The 19,753-nt window shown below is 45.2% G+C and overlaps 1 protein-coding gene and 1 long non-coding RNA gene across 2 annotated transcripts; one reads left to right on the top strand and one right to left on the bottom strand.

The window, feature by feature from the left end:
* Positions 1-616: 616 nt before the first annotated feature.
* On the bottom strand, positions 617-13,009 carry arsa (arylsulfatase A). Its single transcript, XM_056281698.1, has 8 exons — positions 12,690-13,009; positions 6,808-7,048; positions 6,364-6,582; positions 5,425-5,594; positions 4,898-5,022; positions 2,331-2,458; positions 2,139-2,241; positions 617-2,041 (listed from the first exon to the last, which is right to left on the bottom strand). Exons 1-8 carry the CDS (start codon positions 12,917-12,919, stop codon positions 1,746-1,748), a joined length of 1,512 nt encoding a protein of 503 aa, XP_056137673.1. The 5' UTR covers positions 12,920-13,009; the 3' UTR covers positions 617-1,745.
* An 845-nt stretch (positions 13,010-13,854) lies between these two features.
* Positions 13,855-17,643, top strand: LOC130114808 (uncharacterized). The gene is made up of 3 exons (XR_008810423.1): positions 13,855-13,945; positions 17,422-17,499; positions 17,609-17,643. It is a non-coding gene; the product is annotated as an uncharacterized LOC130114808 (long non-coding RNA).
* The last annotated feature ends 2,110 nt before the right edge of the window (positions 17,644-19,753 follow it).

Here is a 19,753-nt window from a genome sequence, read left to right as displayed (position 1 = left end):
ATCATGTATATAAAATAGCGAATCTAAAAGATAGTGCCGTGTCCTTTATGTTAAGTATGTTACCGAAATGAATATGTACATTAGTCGAAAAGACAAAATTTCAAAAAGATCACAACCAGATTAAAAACCCTGAAGGAAAAGGGGGGAAAAAATAGCTGTTAACTTCTGTAATCTCCCATCGTCTTATCTCCGCGTCTTACATCTCCAACAAAAGGTGTTACCAGCGTCTGTCATACGGGAGGCATCCTGAGTTGGGAATTATCTCCGGAGCACTCCGCTGACGGGCTTCAGCAGCACATTTGACTGCATTTGTGAGATGTTATTATTATTATTATTATTGTGTGACACACCCACGAGAGTACTGACCAATCTGAAGTTACAGCTGAATAGTGATCGAGTTGGCTGCCATAAGAAATCTGTTATTGCATCTTGCCAATTATAGTAAATTGCCTTTGAGCTCCAACAGTGTGCCCCATCTCTGATCTGTACCTGTTTGCTTCTGACTTTGTTTTTCTATCTCGTTATAGCTTAGTTGAAACCTTTTTTTTTACATAGTTACACAAGCCGATCTCTGAGGATGACCTAGTCCTGTAGCCACTGAAACATACATAAACAGTTAAACCAAACTTTTGACTTTATTTAAGAAACAAGATTCTTCACTGTATACCTAGAGCAAATCAGTATGTGACAGAACAACCATATCCTATCTTGTATCTTTAAAAAAGGACTTGTAAAATTAAAAAGGAAAAACAAAGAATAAAATGACAAAAAAAAAAAATCACTCTGCCTTGTCATGGGTTTGGTCTTATGAATAAAATATATGCTTGATGTCCAAAAGCTTTTGTTTCCGTCTTAATTATTTTCAAGTTTCTTGCGTTATTGTTCTGATAACATTTTTACATTTGAATAATTCATCCTGAATGTAAAATTATGATTAAGGGCACAGTGGAAATCCCGAGTTTTTGATTATTGTGCTTAGTAAGTCTAATAGACAAAAAGAGGTGCTTTTACACTTGAAGAGTTTAGCCCCAGGCTAAATTCATCCCCAGGAATAAGTTAGCCCGTATTCACACTTCAATTTGGTTGCCCCATATTTACTTTTAGCCCCGGCATTAGCTGATCAATGAGAATTCTTCCATCAAGTACTGACACCCTTTCACACTATCCATTTCAGTACCGTATTTTCAGTGGTCTCTGGAGCTAACTCCAACACGTCACAGTTAGCCCTCCTCCAGAGCCGGGCCAGCTGGCCCTGAGCTAAAGTTGGTGCCAACCCACTTATAAAGTAGTGTGAATATTTGCCCATGGCTAAGTGAAGTGTGAAAGCACCTAATGTCAGAGAGGAAAAGATGTGGGTAAAAAAGCGCAAAGAACTGGTATTATGCTGTATTCAAGTAATCAAGTCCAGGCATGTTAGCCAGGAAGTATTTGGATGGGCTCCAAAAACTTTCAGATTCAGAACAATTAGCATACTGAAAAAGTCATCGGAGTACTTGTCCTCACTGAGGAAATAGTCATGTGCATCAAGTGTTAGATTTTAGAATCAACATCAATTCATATGCAAGTTCTCATACATAAACCAATCTCAGACATACCAGCCATACTTTAGCAAATAATTACACAATCAGCAGGAATCTTTGCTGCTACATTTTGTCCTTTCATTCACTGATTGTTCAGAAATCAGTGCAATATCATCTGCCTCTCCCACATAGTTACAGTTTGAGCAGCAGTTGCAAGAACTGCTCTCAGCATTGGCAGCAGCTGGGTTTAGGGCTACACTGCGGGGTGCAGCAGGGCTCCAACTTGGGGTCAGTACCTTTTCCTGTCTGGCTCTCTCCAAACACCATGGTAGCTTCAAACTGGGCTTTGACCATCAGGATCTTGTGCACTAGGGCTTGGAGGTCAGGTCTGTCCACCAGCGAAAGAGGGTAATTCTCAGATGGGTCAGCTTCCAGGTCAAAAATAAGTGGAGGATCATGGGCTTTGAGGACCGCGAATACTTGGCAGTCTTTGTCTGGGGTCGTTCCACTGTGGGTAGCACCTGGCACCCAAACATGAAAAAGAGTCAAAACCACTTGATTTTTATGACTCAACAGTTGTGATTTTTCTTGACATTTCAGCAAACATGCTGTACATACCACGTGTGTAGAAATGTGCCTTGTACTTCCCAAGCCTAAGAGCAAACAGGCTGTATTTTTCACTGGGGTCTGTGGGATAGAACATCATCGCCTCCCTCTTACTCTAGAAAAAAACAACAAACATGAAAATAGATTCATTAATTAGACATTTAAAACACTGTGAGCTATACTGAGTTGGGACGAGATATCTACCTTTCCATGGTGGAGTAAGATTTCTGTCATATCCACCCCATCCAGCTGAACCTGTGGTAGTTGTGTTCCTGCCAGCCTTGCAATGGTGGGTAGGATATCCAGAGTGCTGGCCAGCTCATGGGTCACACCTGAGGGATTCATGCGGTGATGCAGAGATCCAGTTTAAAGTGAGTATATCGTAAACAGGGTACAAACAAAGATACATACATATTTACAAAAGAACTGCATGCAGCTCAATAGTCACAGGAGAGCAACAGACATTTTGCAAATTGATTGGTGCAACTTTTTTGACATTGACAAACAGCCTATATGATTGTAAGCACTTCATCTAATTTAAGAGCCAGTATAATGCTAAAAAGGATGGGGATATAGATACTACTACTATTACTATAGTACTACTACTACTATACTAATACTATACTACTACTACTACTTTCAGCTGCTCCCGTTAGGGGTCGCCACAGCAGATCATCCGTTTCCATGTCTTCCTGTCCTCTGCATCTTCCTCTGTCACACCAGCCACCTGCATGTCCTCCCTCACCACATCCACAAACCTCCTCTTTGGCCTTCCTCTTCTCCTCTTCCCTGGCAGCTCCATATTCAGCATCCTTCTCCCAATATACCCAGCATCTCTCCTCCACACATGTCCAAACCATCTCAATCTTGCCTCTCTTGCTTTGTCTCCACACCGTCCAACCTGAGCTGTCCCTCTAATATACTCGTTCCTAATCCTGTCCTTCTTCATCACTCCCAATGAAAATCTTATCATCTTCATCTCTGCCACCTCCAGCGCCACCTCCTGTCTTTTCATCAGTGCCACTGTCTCCACACCGTACAACATAGCTGGTCTCACTACCATCTTGTAAATGTGAGATGTACAGTATGTGTACATGTATTTACTGTATATGTACAAAAGGTGAAAAAATATCCTCTCGTAGGACAAAAATGTATCTATAATGTACCAGGGAATCAGGCTTGACAATAACCTCAGTCTTGCCCAAAGATACAACTGACATCCATAAACGTTGCACACAGAGACATCAAGTGTAAGCTCATAGTCCGGTTCCTCACTCCCCGCTTATTTTATCATCACAGCAATGACACCGGTGGTACTTCAAGTAGCTCATGTCTCGGATCACCCTCAATCCACCTTCACTGTACACATCTCCGCAGCAGCAGCAGAAACAGGATGCCTAGGTGCAACAAGGGCCTGTTTCAGCCTACGTTCTGTTCTCTACGCCTTAGGGGGCACTGAATAAACGCCTCCTGTGATGCCCTTATGACTAACTGTATTGAAACACCCTGTGCTGTTGCTTACGTGAGAGGTGTATCCTGCAGCTGTATGTGTGCTGAGTGTGCATGTGGATCTGTGCTGTTTCGTTGTAAGTATTGTGGGGTCTACCGGGGACTGTATCCATGTACATCTGTATGATTTTCCATCTCTTCTGTATTTGAGTACTTTGCAGTATTTAAGTTTGATCTGGTTTAAGATCTGTCTGTTGTGTTCTTTATTTTTTTGGATCCCCCCCCCCTTTTCTCCCCAATTGTATTTGACCAATTACCCCACTCTTCCGAGCCATCCCGGTCGCTGCTCCACCCCCTCTGCTGATCCGGGGAGGGCTGCAGACTACCACATGTCTCCTCCCATACATGTGGAGTCACCAGCCGCTTTTCACTTGACAGTGAGGAGTTTCCCCAGGGGGACGTAGTGCGTGGGAGGATCACGCTATTGCCCCAGAACAGGTGCCCCGAACAACCAGAGGAGGCGCTAGTGCAGCGACCAAGACACATACCCACGTCCGGCTTCCCACCTGCAGACACGGCCAATTGTGTCTGTAGGGACGCCGACCAAGCTGGAGGCAACACGGGGATTCGAACTGGTGATCCCCGTGTTGGTAGGCAACAGAACAGACCACCACACCACGTGGATGCCCCGATTTGCTGTGTTCTGTATAAAATGCACTGTCTATGGTATACAATTCCCTCTGTGAGGACAATTATCTATCTAGTCAGTCACTATATGAATGTCATTTACGACAGTATTTCTTACATTTCTAGTTTTAATATTTTACTCTCAATCTAATCATACTTATTCCATTCTTTACTGCTTTAATTATTTTGTCACTGTGTTAGTATTTTATGTGATTCACAGAAGAACCTACAGCCTAATCTTCCATCTTCTTCTTGTGGCTTGTTCCCCGTTTCTCAGGGTTCGCCACAGTAGATTAGACAGTTTCCATCGGTACCCTGCACCGCACCAATGGCAGCCGCTGTTAACCCCGGCCTTAATTGATCCCGTATAGTCTTGTCAAGCCGCATAATGACTTGGCAAAATTTTACATCAGATGCCCTTCCTGACACAACCACTAACCCTATGGACGGAGACACAGGTAAAGTGCTCGATGCCATCCCAGTATTCATGGACTTGCGCCCATGCCTGTCTAATCTTACACGAGTACACATTTATTTGGCCCATAAATCAGACTCTACTTCTGATCAACTGATGATATCTGGTCCAAAGACTGGGCAGGTGAATGAGACTGAGCACTGTGAGGCCTGGTACAAACCTGGCCTAATGGTTCCCGGCCAGTAGGCTATGGCTGGCTCTCTCATTCCTCCCTCATAGGTAGTGCCTTTCCCACACTTCAGTGGGCCTGAATTACCGCCACGAGACATCCGCATCAGTTCAGGCCTGCCCGTGGACAGATGAATAACATGCCGTTTGACAAAAGGGTAATAACATTTCATATTGCACCGGTGCCATAAATGTCAGATTACTGGAGGGCAAAGATAAATGGCACCTTGACCTTTGAACTGAAATTGAACTTTTAAAACCACAACTCATGTGAAGCTAGATAAAAATGTCGACACATTTATGAACACAGACGTCAACTTAAAAATCACATAAACATTAAGTTTTGTGTTTTCACTGTTTTAGTCTTGCGTTTTCGGAAGAAAATACACACACACAGAACACTGAAATTCAACTCAGCTAAATCAAGGTGCACCTCTACGTAACATCAATCAATAAAAAGACCATAAAAAGACCAAAATAAATCCATCCATCTATAAAAAAGCCGAGTCAGCAGCCTACCCATTATCAGCAGTAAAGAATACGAGTGTGTTGTTGATCACCCCTGTCCGCTCAAGGGTTGCCAGGAGGTTTCCAACAGTGGTGTCAAACTCCAACAAAGCATCTCCAAAGGGACCTCTCAGAGACCGCCCAGCTGCTCCTGGACCTGCGTACTGGGGGTAGTGGGTGTGCTAGCAGAGAGGGATTTCAGATATTGTTTGAAAAAACAAAACAAAACAATTGGTCAAATGCACCGCCATTTAAAAAGAATTTGGTCTGGCTACTCCTTACAGACTGGATGGACACCAGAGAAAGCTACTACCTCCCTACCCCCCCCCCTTTTTCTCCCCAGTTGTACTTGGCCAAGTACCCCACTCTTCCGAGCCGTCCCGGTCTCTGCTCCACCCCCTCTGCTGATCCAGGGAGGGCTGCAGACTACCACATGTCTCCTCCCATACATGTGGAGTCACCAGCCGCTTCTTTTCCCCTGACAGTGAGGAGTTTCACCAGGGGGATGTAGCGCGTAGGAGGATCACGCTATCCCCCCCCAGTCCCCCCCCCTGAACCGGTGCCCTGACTGACCAGAGGAGGTGCTAGTGCAGCGACCAGGACACATACCCACATCCGGCTTCCCACCCACAGACACGGCCAATTGTGTCTGTAGGGATGCCTGACCAAGGAAGAGGTAACACGGGGATTCGAACCAGCGATCCTTGTGTTGGTAGGCAACGGAATAGACCGCTACGCTACCCGGATGCCCGAGTAGAAAGCTTAAAGAGAATGTTTTAAACTTGGAGTCAGACATCTTGCAACAAGTTAGATTCTGTCAGCCAGGGGTTCAACCCAACTGGTGATGCCCTCCAAATATCTCTGAACAAATTACTGAACAATAAATGTCTCATATTCGTCCTGTTGCTTACTTGATATATATTCATCCTTATATTCATTCCTGTTGCTTACATGAGAAGGATAATAAAGGAAGAAGGGCTGTTTTTTTGTGGTTGCCTTGGTGATGAAATCGCTAGCGAAGTCGCTGTACGCCCTCTCCAGATCCAGGAAGTCCACAGGCTGCTGCTTTATGAACTCATTTTGCATCAGGGGGACAGTCACTCTGCCGATGTCACAGTATCCGAAGCACTTTACATCTGGAGGGAAACAAGTCAGGTTCCGACAGGGACCCTGAGAAAGGTATTAAGAGAAAGACAGGGAAAAATAAAGGATAGGCTTGTAATTAACGCCTATTTCAGTAGAAATTCAACATATCAGCCAAAACCTCCCGTTTTCTACAGTCCTAAGCACTATTGTTGGTTCTATATTTTTTCTTTTGCCATCATTTTCTCAGAGCTCGATTTCCTTTTTTAAGCGGCTAAAATTCTTGTAGGAGCAAAGCTCAGCCACACTGACCATGTCATGTGAGTAGGGGACCCCAAGGTATTTGTCAAATCCCTGATTGGTGGGGAGGTACGTCCCATTAGGCCCAAATCCCAGGTGCCACTTTCCGACGGCAGCGGTGGCATAACCCACTGTTTTCAGCATCTCAGCAATGGTGGTCTCATTAAGGGGAAGACCCCCTACTGAACCTGGGTACAGCACTCCGGGGTAGATTCCCGAACGGGTCTGGTAGCGGCCTGTTAGCAGAGAAGCCCTGAAAGCAACCATTACAAAACAGGGTCATTCATTTAAGTGAAGCAATGGCTGTAATGTCCATGGAGGGATTTTTAAACATTTATGAACACTACATTAACATGGGCTGGATACTGTGACATCCATATAGACAGGTTTATCATCTGGGAAAAAAGGACAAATTGGTATTGAGAAAAAAACAACAACCTTTGTGACAAAGTTTTAATTCTTGCTGCATACCCAATCTCTGGAAAAACGTTGTCAGTTGACAGTCAGTTCTTGAAGCTGATGTGTCGGAAGCAGGGGAAATGGGCAAGAGTAAGGATCTGAGTGACTGTGAAGGTCTTGTGGGGTGTTCCTGGTATGCAGTGGTCAGTACCTACCAAAAGTGGTCTGAAAAAGGACAACCGTCGAACAGGTGACAGGGTCACGGGCGCCCAAGGCTCACTGAGGCACATGGGGAGTGAAGGCTAGCCATCTGGTCTGACCCCACAGAAGAGCTACTGTACCGGCCTAGGCGTTCTGCACATGATCCATAGTTCCCGCGGTGGTCTTTCACCCAGTAGCAACCAGCTGAAAGGGGGCATATCGCCACCTACCCTACCGGGGTCGGACATACTTCCGTCAATAAATGGATTCTTCCCCGGTTCTTGTATACTGGGACAACGACAGCAGTCCAGTTACATGGCCTAATGGAGCTGTACCCGTAGCTCCACTTCACTGTGCATGTAAACACACTGACTGTAGCTCAAATTGCTGAAGAAGTTAACGCTGGCTATGACAGACAGGTGTTAGGACACACAGTGCATCACAGCTTGCTGTGTATGGGGCTGCGTAGCTGCAGACCGGTCACAGTACTCATGATGACCCCTGTCCACCGCTGAAAGCGCCTACGATGGGCACGTGAGCGTCAGAACTGGACCGTGGAGCAATGGAAGAAGGTGGCCCGGTCTGACGAATCATATTTTCTTTTCCATCATGTGGACCGCTGGGTGCATGTGCGTCGTTCACCTGGGGAAGAGATGGCACCAGGATGCACTATGGGAAGAAGGCAAGCCGGTGGAGGCAGTGTGATGCTCTGGGCCATGTTCTGCTGGGGAAACCTTGGGTCCTGGCAGTCATGTGGATGTTACTTTGACACGTACCACCTAGCTAAACATCGTTGCAGACCAGGTACACCCTTTCATGGCAACAGTACTCCCTGGTGGCAGTGGCCTCTATCAGCAGGATAATGCACCCTGCCTCGCCACAAAAATTGTGCAGAAATCGTGTTGAGATTTGACCATGACAAAGAGTTCAAGGTGTTGCGTTTACCTCTAAATTTCCCAGATCTTAATCTGATCGAGCATCTGTGGGATATGCTGGAAAATCAAGTCGGATCCGTGGAGGCCCCACCTCTCAACTTATAGGACTTAAAGGATCTTACCCTCTTTGCTGCTATCTACACCTGAATTTCCCTTTGGGAATGAATAAAGGTTATTTTATTATTATTGTTATCTTCTGCTAATGTCTTGGTGCGGTGCAAGATACCAGAGGACACCTTAAGAGGTCTTGTGGAGTCCACGCCTCGATGGGTCAGAGCTGTCAAGGCTGCACGAGGGGGATCTACAATATTAGGCAGGTGGTTTTAATGTTTTGGCTGATCGGTGTATATTGGCTTGACATAATCATATGACTGATAATAACGTAATATTGCACACTAGAACAAGACAAATAAAAAGGCCCCTCAAGTGATAAAATGAGAACAATTTAGTAAATAAAGATCAGTATCATCATTATACGATGCACTTAACTTTTACTGACATTAATAACACTGATAACCTTATTATCAGTATAAATGTGTTAATGTAGATTACCGATGACCCCAGATGGGGGAAAATATGTGAGAGATGTGTCTGAACTAAAGACCAAAAACCCAGAGGCAAATTGTTTTGGAACGCTACTCACTCAGCTTTAACCTGGAATAAAGCTTGGCTTCTCCCATATTAGTTCCCCATACCCGACCAAACAAGGGCAGCTCACTTCAATCTCATTCATAATATGTAACCAGACGATATTAATTCAGCTGAATTCATGAATAAAAACATGCACGTTTTGCAAATCTCAGGATGACTCTCATTTTTCAGTTCCCAGTGTGCCAGAGACTTTTAGGCTAATTTACCACCTCACTTTCAGAGGACCGCTCTCCAGACTGACCTGCAGAGATTTGCTTTTTACATCCCCGATAAAAAGTCTCCTGAATACATGGTTAACCTTATGATTTTAAGGTGGAAATGTTATATTCATAAATGTAGATTTTCTTTTAAATCTAAGCCTAATTTACATCTCTTTAACTTGGAATTTAACCTGTCGTGGCAATTATTCAATTCCACGCAAGCAAGACAGGTAGGACCCTCCAGGACCGTGTCTTGTGACACTCAAGTGGGCTTCCCACCCATTCCTCCGTTCTCGGGCCCTTACCGGTTTAAACAGAAGAGGCACTTTCAGCACCACCTTTGACCTGCTCCACACGAGCCCCAGGCACCCATTAACTCTAAATAAGTATAACTGATCTGTGGTCCAGGATTAAAAGCAAGCAAACATTCAAGTATGAATTGCCCTCATAAACCCCTTGTTTAGTCTTTAAAAAGCCCAGTAAAAATCTTCACACTGCTGAATGTTTTAATGACATATTCTTACAATTAGCAGTCTTGATATGTTTTAGACTTGTGTTGTGGGGGTGGCGCTGCACTCGCTGGCGGCGGTTTCTGAGAGGAGGACGCTGCTGAAGTTATGTGCCATCATGGACAATGTCTCCCACCCACTCCATGACGCGCTGCTCGGGCCCAGGAGTACTTTTAGAATCACAATCAGAATATTTTATTCATCCCCGAGGGGAAATTGGGTAATAGACTCATTCTGCTGAAAAGCACCACAGGGGGCGCCACAGGAGGTCATTGCTGCCTGTGACCATCAGACTGTACAGCTCCTCCCTCAGAGGGTCACACACTCGGGGTTCAGGGTCACTGGTCTGCCCTCCCACTTGTGTTACCCTGTCAGGTTTTGTTTGTGCTGTTGTTGTGTGCTGCGCTAGTGCAGTATAGATAGGGTGTTGTTATGTGCACCACGCTCGTTGATATATTTTGTTCTTATTTCTATTTCTTATTTTATCTTTTATCTCTATTTGTCTCTGTTTTTTTTAGTTTCTATTTTCCTGTTATCTTGTTAGTTTTTAGTTTTTTCTTACTAGAGCGTCGGTGTCTGTAGTAGAACCCAATTTCGCCTCGGGGATCAATAAAGCATTCTGGTTCTGATTCTAACAGTTAATTTCTATTGCATATCCTAACTGTAATATTTGGTTATTTGCATTTTCAAACATGGTTGCCATGGAAACGAGAATTGCCAGAGGCGCATGAGCAGTCATAGCAGAAGTGTGACTCTTTCATGTGCACAAATGTAATGATAAGGTTTATATGTCCTGATCTGACAGGATGGTTATTACACATGTAAGTAATGATAAGGTTTATATGTCCTGACAGGATGGTTATTACACATGTAAGTAATGATAAGGTTTATATGTCCTGATCTGACAGGATGGTTATTACACATGTAAGTAATAATAAGGTTTATATGTCCTGATCTGACAGGATGGTTATTACACATGTAAGTAATGATAAGGTTTATATGTCCTGACCTGACAGGATGGTTATTACACATGTAAGTAATGATAAGGTTTATATGTCCTGACCTGACAGGATGGTTATTACACATGTAAGTAATGATAAGGTTTATATGTCCTGACAGGATGGTTATTACACATGTAAGTAATGATAAGTTTATATGTCCTGATCTGACAGGATGGTTATTACACATGTAAGTAATGATAAGGTTTATATGTCCTGACAGGATGGTTATTACACATGTAAGTAATAATAAGGTTTATATGTCCTGATCTGACAGGATGGTTATTACACATGTAAGTAATGATAAGGTTTATATGTCCTGACCTGACAGGATGGTTATTACACATGTAAGTAATGATAAGGTTTATATGTCCTGACCTGACAGGATGGTTATTACACATGTAAGTAATGATAAGGTTTATATGTCCTGACAGGATGGTTATTACACATGTAAGTAATGATAAGGTTTATATGTCCTGATCTGACAGGATGGTTATTACACATGTAAGTAATGATAAGGTTTATATGTCCTGACCTGACAGGATGGTTATTACACATGTAAGTAATGATAAGGTTTATATGTCCTGACCTGACAGGATGGTTATTACACATGTAAGTAATGATAAGGTTTATATGTCCTGACCTGACAGGATGGTTATTACACATGTAAGTAATGATAAGGTTTATATGTCCTGACAGGATGGTTATTACACATGTAAGTAATGATAAGGTTTATATGTCCTGATCTGACAGGATGGTTATTACACATGTAAGTAATGATAAGGTTTATATGTCCTGATCTGACAGGATGGTTATTACACATGTAAGTAATGATAAGGTTTATATGTCCTGATCTGACAGGATGGTTATTACACATGTAAGTAATGATAAGGTTTATATGTCCTGACCTGACAGGATGGTTATTACACATGTAAGTAATGATAAGGTTTATATGTCCTGATCTGACAGGATGGTTATTACACATGTAAGTAATGATAAGGTTTATATGTCCTGATCTGACAGGATGGTTATTACACATGTAAGTAATGATAAGGTTTATATGTCCTGACCTGACAGGATGGTTATTACACATGTAAGTAATGATAAGGTTTATATGTCCTGATCTGACAGGATGGTTATTACACATGTAAGTAATGATAAGGTTTATATGTCCTGATCTGACAGGATGGTTATTACAAGTCATTACCAAACACGTTACTAGCTGAGTATTTTATTTCAGAAATAAGAAACTTCACTTTATTCATGTATATGAATAAAGCCAACTTAGCCAACTTTTTCCCCAAACAGTGAAAACTGTCATGACCATCACGTGTCATGACGTCACATGTTGCTGTTACAACTTTGAAAAGAGCGTCATGACGTCACACTTATTTTGCAGGACGATCAAAGCTACGCTAAGATGTTTGTTCCACACCACTTAATAATAGATATAATATAATATGATATGATATAATATGACACCAAAAGTGCCCCCAGCTGAAGAGACCCCCAGCTGAACAGTCCCCCAGCTGAAGAGTCCCCCAGCTGAAGAGACCCCCCAGCTGAAGAGTCCCCCAGCTGAAGAGACCCCCAGCTGAACAGTCCCCCAGCTGAAGAGTCCCCCAGCTGAACAGACCCCCAGCTGAAGAGTCTCCCAGCTGAAGAGACCCCCAGCTGAAGAGACCCCCCAGCTGAAGAGATCCCCAGCTGAAGAGTCCCCCCAGCTGAAGAGACCCCCCAGCTGAAGAGTCCCCCAGCTGAAGAGACCCCCCAGCTGAAGAGACCCCCCAGCTGAAGAGACCCCCAGCTGAACAGTCCCCCAGCTGAAGAGTCCCCCAGCTGAAGAGACCCCCCAGCTGAAGAGACCCCCAGCTGAAGAGTCCCCCCAGCTGAAGAGACCCCCAGCTGAAGAGTCCCCCAGCTGAAGAGACCCCCCAGCTGAAGAAACCCCCCAGCTGAAGACCCCCCCAGCTGAGGGGACCCCCAGCTCTTGTCGGGTACCTGGAGGGGCTGCAGACGGGACTGGTGCAGTAGAAGTCGGTGAGGCGGAGTCCTCCGGACGCCAGGCGGTCCAGGTTGGGGGTGAGTGAACTGGGATGACCATAACAGCCTAAATCACCGAAACCCAAGTCGTCGGCGAAAATGAGAACGAAATTCGGCGGGGAAGCCAGGCAGGCGGGCCGGAGGTGGAGGAGGAGGAGGTTCAGAAGCGCCAGGAGGACGGCGGCCATTCCGTTAGACAGGACCGAAACCGGACTGACGCCAACGCCACCCACACGAGGAGAGAGGGACCCGAAGAGGAACCGAAGCAAAACACGCCCATTAACTTTGGAGCCCTGGGTTCGGTCTGGCAGGCTGGAGGCTGCTGGCCTGACGGGGATAGGCCAGCAGCCTCCAGCCTGATAGGCCAGCATCCTCAAGCCTGACGGTGATAGGCCAGCAGCCTCCAACCTGATAGGCCAGCAGCCTCCAGCCTGACGGGGATAGGCCAGCAGCTTCCAGCCTGATAGGCCAGCAGCCTCCAGCCTGACGGTGATAGGCCAGCAGCCTCCAGCCTGACGGTGATAGGCCAGCAGCCTCCAACCTGATAGGCCAGCAGCCTCCAGCCTGACGGGGATAGGCCAGCAGCTTCCAGCCTGATAGGCCAGCAGCCTCCAGCCTGACGGTGATAGGCCAGCAGCCTCCAGCCTGACGGTGATAGGCCAGCAGCCTCCAACCTGATAGGCCAGCAGCCTCCAGCCTGACGGGGATAGGCCAGCAGCTTCCAGCCTGATAGGCCAGCAGCCTCCAGCCTGACGGTGATAGGCCAGCAGCCTCCAGCCTGACGGTGATAGGCCAGCAGCCTCCAACCTGATAGGCCAGCAGCCTCCAGCCTGACGGGGATAGGCCAGCAGCCTCCAACCTGATAGGCCAGCAGCCTCCAGCCTGCAGCCTGATAGGCCAGCAGCCTCCAGCCTGATAGGCCAGCAGCCTGATAGGCCAGCAGCCTCCAACCTGATAGGCCAGCAGCCTCCAGCCTGCAGCCTGATAGGCCAGCAGCCTCCAGCCTGATAGGCCAGCAGCCTGATAGGCCAGCAGCCTCCAACCTGATAGGCCAGCAGCCTCCAGCCTGCAGCCTGATAGGCCAGCAGCCTCCAGCCTGATAGGCCAGCAGCCTGCAGCCTGACGGGGATAGGCCAGCATCCGGTCCGAAGCGAGCCGAACCCTGTCATCAAACCTAACCGCGGCCCAGAATCAGGGAAAAAGCTCCAACTCAGGTAACGTTTATGAAACAACCTCATTAAAGCTCTAAATGTGCAAAAACAAACAAACAAACAAATCCACTTCGCGCATCTAACGTGCTTGCGGAGAGACGTCTTTATATTTTAGTGAATACATCTTCAGAGAAGCGTGTCACCCGATACGCTTAAACTTATCACACACACACACACACACACACACACACACACACACACACACACACACACACCTCTTTCTCTCTCTCACACACACACACACGCACACACACACACCTCTTTCTCTCTCTCACACACACACACACACACACACCTTTCTCTCTCACACACACACACACACACACACACACACACACACACACACACACCTCTCTCTCTCACACACACACACACACACACACCTCTCTCTCTCTCACACACACACACACACACACACACACACACACACACACACACACACACACACACCTCTCTCTCTCTCTCACACACACACACACACACACACCTCTTTCTCTCTCACACACACACACGCACACACACACACACGCACACACACACACACACACAGAGTTTGTGTAAAAATGTTAACCTTTATGTTCTAATTACAAAGAAACGATCAGCGTCGAGGCGCCTGACAAGTGTTACCGAGGGAGCAAATCTCTCTCGGGCGACAAAGTCACGTGGTCAGCCACAACACCCCTCCCTAACACACGCGCGCGCAAACAAGACCCAACTGCACCCTGGGAAGTGTAGTAGTGCGCAGCTAAATCTGTGCGTGTGGATGAACTGATCCAACTCTCTGCCATCCCCCTACCTGGATTGTTGAGCACGCAGAAAGACACAATCTACACGTCGTTTGCCCCACAGTTGTGTACCAACTCACAACCTCATGCGAGGGACTAGATGCTCCTGACAGGAGTGACGACATGTGACATGTGAACAGTTATAGTATGTGCCAGAGGAGGCTCCGCCATGGAGGAAGGGGAGAGGAACGGCCTCCCCAAGATGGCGGAGAAAAATAAACTTCAAAGAGAAAAATATACGCATGTAAATTTAACAGACTAATTGGTTAAAGTACTGATGATATTCCCATGTTGACATTTCGGAGTCACAAAAGTGGTCTCCCCGTGTCAACATACAGACAGCGCCCCCTACTGCAATTGAAAATGACTGTACGGGGGTCCCACGTCCCAAGCCTCTCATTGACGTTACCCTAGTCCTGGCTTTAGCATAGGGGTGAATGGCAGCAAGGGAGGACGGACCCCCCTTTGGGCGGGTCTAGCCAGAGGCTCCGGATTCATACAGGAGCATATAGGAAGGGAAATTAGGTGCACATTGCAAACTACTTTCAAACACATCACAAAAATTACATTTTATTTATGCCTTTTCAACAGAGTCCAAACTCAGACAGCATCCGGATGTGGGCCACTTCAGGCCACGATGCGGCACTGATGGTCTTCTTCTGGCCCTGACAAAGTGGATGTGAGCCTGAAGTGGCCCACATGTATCATAGTGTGACATGGTCAAATACTGGACTTCTCAGCAAACCTCTCAGAGTTAACAAGCGAGCTTTTAATGACCGCAAGTCAAGCTAGTCATAACAGACACAAGTTGGTACTGGTCTCAGCTTATCTCCTTTTCTGGGCCACAGAAGCGACCTTATCTGTTTGCCTCCTCTTTACCCTCATGGGGGGAAATAGCAGGTTGTCTAATACAACGTCTCTCGTAACGTCCCCATCACCTTCCACCACATCCCCCCTATCTGTAACAGATATATCGGTTTTTAACATGTTCAATATCCCACAACATAACCAAAACATTGACACTTCAGTTGCATCGTGGGTAATATGCAAATGAACTTCGAGCAGGAACACTCCAGTAGAATTCGCCACAATAGCAAATATGGCCCAAATGTGCCAAATCACATGTGGGCCTTTTATGGCAAAGAGGCGGTGCTCTGGGCAACATGTGGTCTGGAATCTGGATGTGGCCCTGAAGTGGCCCGTGTGGTAAATGGTGAATATGGCCCAAATACCACAAAACACATATGGGCCACCTTTGGCAAATATGTGGCACATGTGGCATTGCTATGGCTTGGTTCTGGCCCAGATCTGGCAAACAGGAGCGGACCACCCGAGTGCCATCATTCCACACAGTATGTGGGCCGGATGAAGGTGTTGTGTGGGACGGGTCCGGGCCACAGCAGCTTTGTTATCTGGGAATTTCTGGTAACACTTTAGTATGGGGAACGTAGTCACCATTAATTAGGTGCTTATTAGCATGCAAATTAGCAACATATTGGCTCTTAATTGGTCATCATTACGTACTCATTAATGCCTTATTCTGCATGGCCTTATTATATAACCAGTAAGCCATGAACTATGAGTTTTCCCTCTATAACCTCAGAAGTATTGCTTATTAGTAGTACCATCTCAATATGCTTTGCTTAGTATGGCCTTTATAAGGTGGTAGTACCACAAGAAGAGTTATTCTCCCTTACTAACACGTAATGAATATGGTCTGTTCTTACATAACAACACACAAAACTACAAGTGTTCATAGTGTTAAATTACTGTAAATTAAGTTTTTGTTACTTAGAATATGTTCCCCATACTAAAGTGGCATCTTGATCATTACTAATTCACTAGTAATTAAGTTTTTGTTACTTAGAATATGTTCCCCATACTAAAGTGACATCTTGATCATTACTCATTCACTAGTAATTAAGTTTTTGTTACTTAGAATATGTTCCCCATACTAAAGTGGCATCTTGATCATTACTAATTCACTAGAAATTAAGTTTTTGTTACTTAGAATATGTTCCCCATACTAAAGTGACATCTTGATCATTACTCATTCACTAGTAATTAAGTTTTTGTTACTTAGAATATGTTCCCCATACTAAAGTGACATCTTGATCATTACTAATTCACTAGTAATTAAGTTTTTGTTACTTAGAATATGTTCCCCATATTAAAGTGGCATCTTGATCAGTACTAATTCACTAGTAATTAAGTTTTTGTTACTTAGAATATGTTCCCCATACTAAAGTGACATCTTGATCATTACTAATTCACTAGTAATTAAGTTTTTGTTACTTAGAATATGTTCCCCATACTAAAGTGACATCTTGATCATTACTCATTCACTAGAAATTAAGTTTTTGTTACTTAGAATATGTTCCCCATACTAAAGTGGCATCTTGATCATTACTAATTCACTAGTAATTAAGTTTTTGTTACTTAGAATATGTTCCCCATACTAAAGTGACATCTTGATCATTACTAATTCACTAGTAATTAAGTTTTTGTTACTTAGAATATATTCCCCATACTAAAGTGACATCTTGATCATTACTAATTCACTAGTAATTAAGTTTTTGTTACTTAGAATATGTTCCCCATGCTAAAGTGGCATCTTGATCATTACGAATTCACTAGTAATTAAGCTTTTTATGTTCCCCATACTAAAGTGTTACCGAATTTCCTTTTTTCCAGATTTAGTTTCCCTTTTGTTTTTATGGAGCAGTGACAACAGCCACTCTGCCTTGTGACATTGCAAGAGCCAAAGAAAAGGTGAGTCTTCATAGCTCAGTTTGTTTTTGTTTTTGCTTTTCCCCCCAGTGCTTTTTCAAGCACTACTAAACTGCCAAAGCTTGATTTGTGTTGATGTTTTACTGACTAGATTTCTTCTGACCTTCCAAGATCCGAAGAGGCCAGATTTTCATCATTTCTGTAAAATTAAATAAAATATAAATGTAAATAAAATATAAAATAAAAATAAAATGACGTTTTTAAGAAATCTTGTAAGCCCATGGTCGCCGACCCGTCGATCACGATCGACAGGTAGATCTTTGAGGCTTTCCCTGTAGCTCCCGAAGATAACAGAAAAATAAATACACAAATACAGTATGCCTGATTAATGTTCAGGTTTAGAACCCCCCCCCCTCTCTCACAAACACACACACACACACACACACACACACACACACACACACACACACACACACACACACACACAGATAGTCTTACCTCCAGCAAGGGGCCTGGTTGAAGGGATTCAGAGGGCAGTTGTGGATTTCTCTGGTCAGGATAGCTCTGGCTGAGATGGCTGATACTGTACCTGCCGGTACAGGAGGGAGGACAGGGCCTGGTAGACACCAAATCACGGATCGGTCTTCAGACGGCTCTAGAGCGTTGGCCTGCCATGGACGGATACTGCCTGCTTGCTGCTTAGGAGGGCTGGAGGCCGAGGCTACGACAAACGCTTGTTCCTGCTTCAGCCCCAGTCCGTGGATTTAACTGGTCTGACACCTTTTTACCAGTCTGTCTTACAGGCGTGGCAGGTTTTAACATTCCGTCGGGAAGCTGCGATGACGCCAGGGATGTTTCTTGTTTGGAAATAGTTTCATCACCTCTCAGGTTTTGTCTTCTGCTAGCCTGAGATCCAGCCTGAGAGAGGCTGGCTGTGTCACATGACATTTACATGACATTACATGACATTACGGTCATTTAGCCGACGCTTTTATCCAAAGCGACTTACAATAAGTGCATTTAACGTCGGAAATCAGGAGAACTACTAGTCATCAGACATGCACTTATGACCTCTGATGACTAGTAGTTCTCCTGATTTCCGACGTTATCCCTGGCGTCATCACAGCTTCCCGATGGAGTGTTAAAACCTGCCACGCCTGTAAGACAGACTGGTACAAAGGTGCCAGACCAGTTAAATCCACGGACTGGGGCTGAAGCAGGAACAAGTGTTTGTCGTAGCCTAGGCCTCCAGCCCTCCTAAGCAGACCTAGTGCTGAGCTGGGTCATCTCATCAAGACATCCATCACCCATCCAGCTGAACTGCTCAACATCAGGTCCGATAGACTGCTGCTCATGCTGGTGGAGGAGGTCTGTGCTTCCCCGCCTGGAGGCCCTCAGAGCGTCATACTCTATCTGACCAATGGGATGACGAGTGTGAGCATGTCTTTCCTTCCCTGGTTGTCTCTCCTGCTGTGGGACAGTGGCAAGATAAGAAGGACATCCTGTTGTCTCTGAAGACCCTGGAGCTGGGAGACTTTGAGACTCTGGGGAAAAAAGCAGCCTGTTATATCAGTGTGGAAGTTGTCAAACTTACGCTCCCTGGCAAGGGTGGAAGTGTCCAGGTGGACTGAATGTTTTCGGTGTGGGATCGTCCCCGAGGGGCTGTTGGTGGTCCTTGTACCAACCTCCCGTTAACAAACGGACAGGTGACCTCCAGCGGAGGATCGTACATGGGACCATAGCTACAAGCGGGTATCTGGTGCACCTCAGTCCTGGCACAGGGGAGGCTTGTCCTTGGTGCTTGCAGACAGACCCAACATGAGATCTGGTTATCCGGTGTCCCAGACGGGTCAGACTGTTCAGCCTGCTACAGATGTGGTTTCAGGGCTTTGAATGAATTTGTTTTGTTGTAAGTTTTTGACAGTGGCTCCCCCCCCCCCCTCTCTCTGGAAAATAAGTCTTTATTGGACATGTTAATGTGAAGGACTGACTTTGTTCATATTGTTAAAAAGATGTCATGTTAAAGCGTCTTTCTTGTTAAATGAAGACTCGTTTTAAAATAAAAATAAAAAATAACTCTTTCTCTCTCCTGATGCAGCTGTGGTATTCTTCCCAGCACAGCAGGCGCTGCACTAAAGTGACCAATGAGATAAGAGAACAGTACCGATACGTTACTCTTCTAGAGTAAAGGAATTTAGATCATACTTGAAATCTTTAAAACTAACGAGCGATACAAAAGCTCTACAGATGTATGAGGTGTTGAGACATTTTCCCACTGAATCAGAAGACTGACGTC

The sequence above is a fragment of the Lampris incognitus genome, chromosome 6, assembly GCF_029633865.1.
Source record: "Lampris incognitus isolate fLamInc1 chromosome 6, fLamInc1.hap2, whole genome shotgun sequence".
In the NCBI taxonomy this organism is placed as follows: domain Eukaryota; kingdom Metazoa; phylum Chordata; class Actinopteri; order Lampriformes; family Lampridae; genus Lampris; species Lampris incognitus.
This window is presented reverse-complemented; position numbering and strand designations above follow the sequence as displayed.

Bases quoted from the DNA above. Each gene is read 5' to 3' on its own strand.
- arsa (XM_056281698.1), bottom strand. From the start codon at position 12,919: ATGGCCGCCGTCCTCCTGGCGCTTCTGAACCTCCTCCTCCTCCACCTC. The intron at 2,459-4,897 runs GTTTGTACCAGG...TGAATCCCTCAG, and splicing joins GCCGGGAACCATTAGGCCAG to GTGTGACCCATGAGCTGGCC. The intron at 2,042-2,138 runs GTATGTACAGCA...TTTGGGTGCCAG, and splicing joins GGCACATTTCTACACACGTG to GTGCTACCCACAGTGGAACG.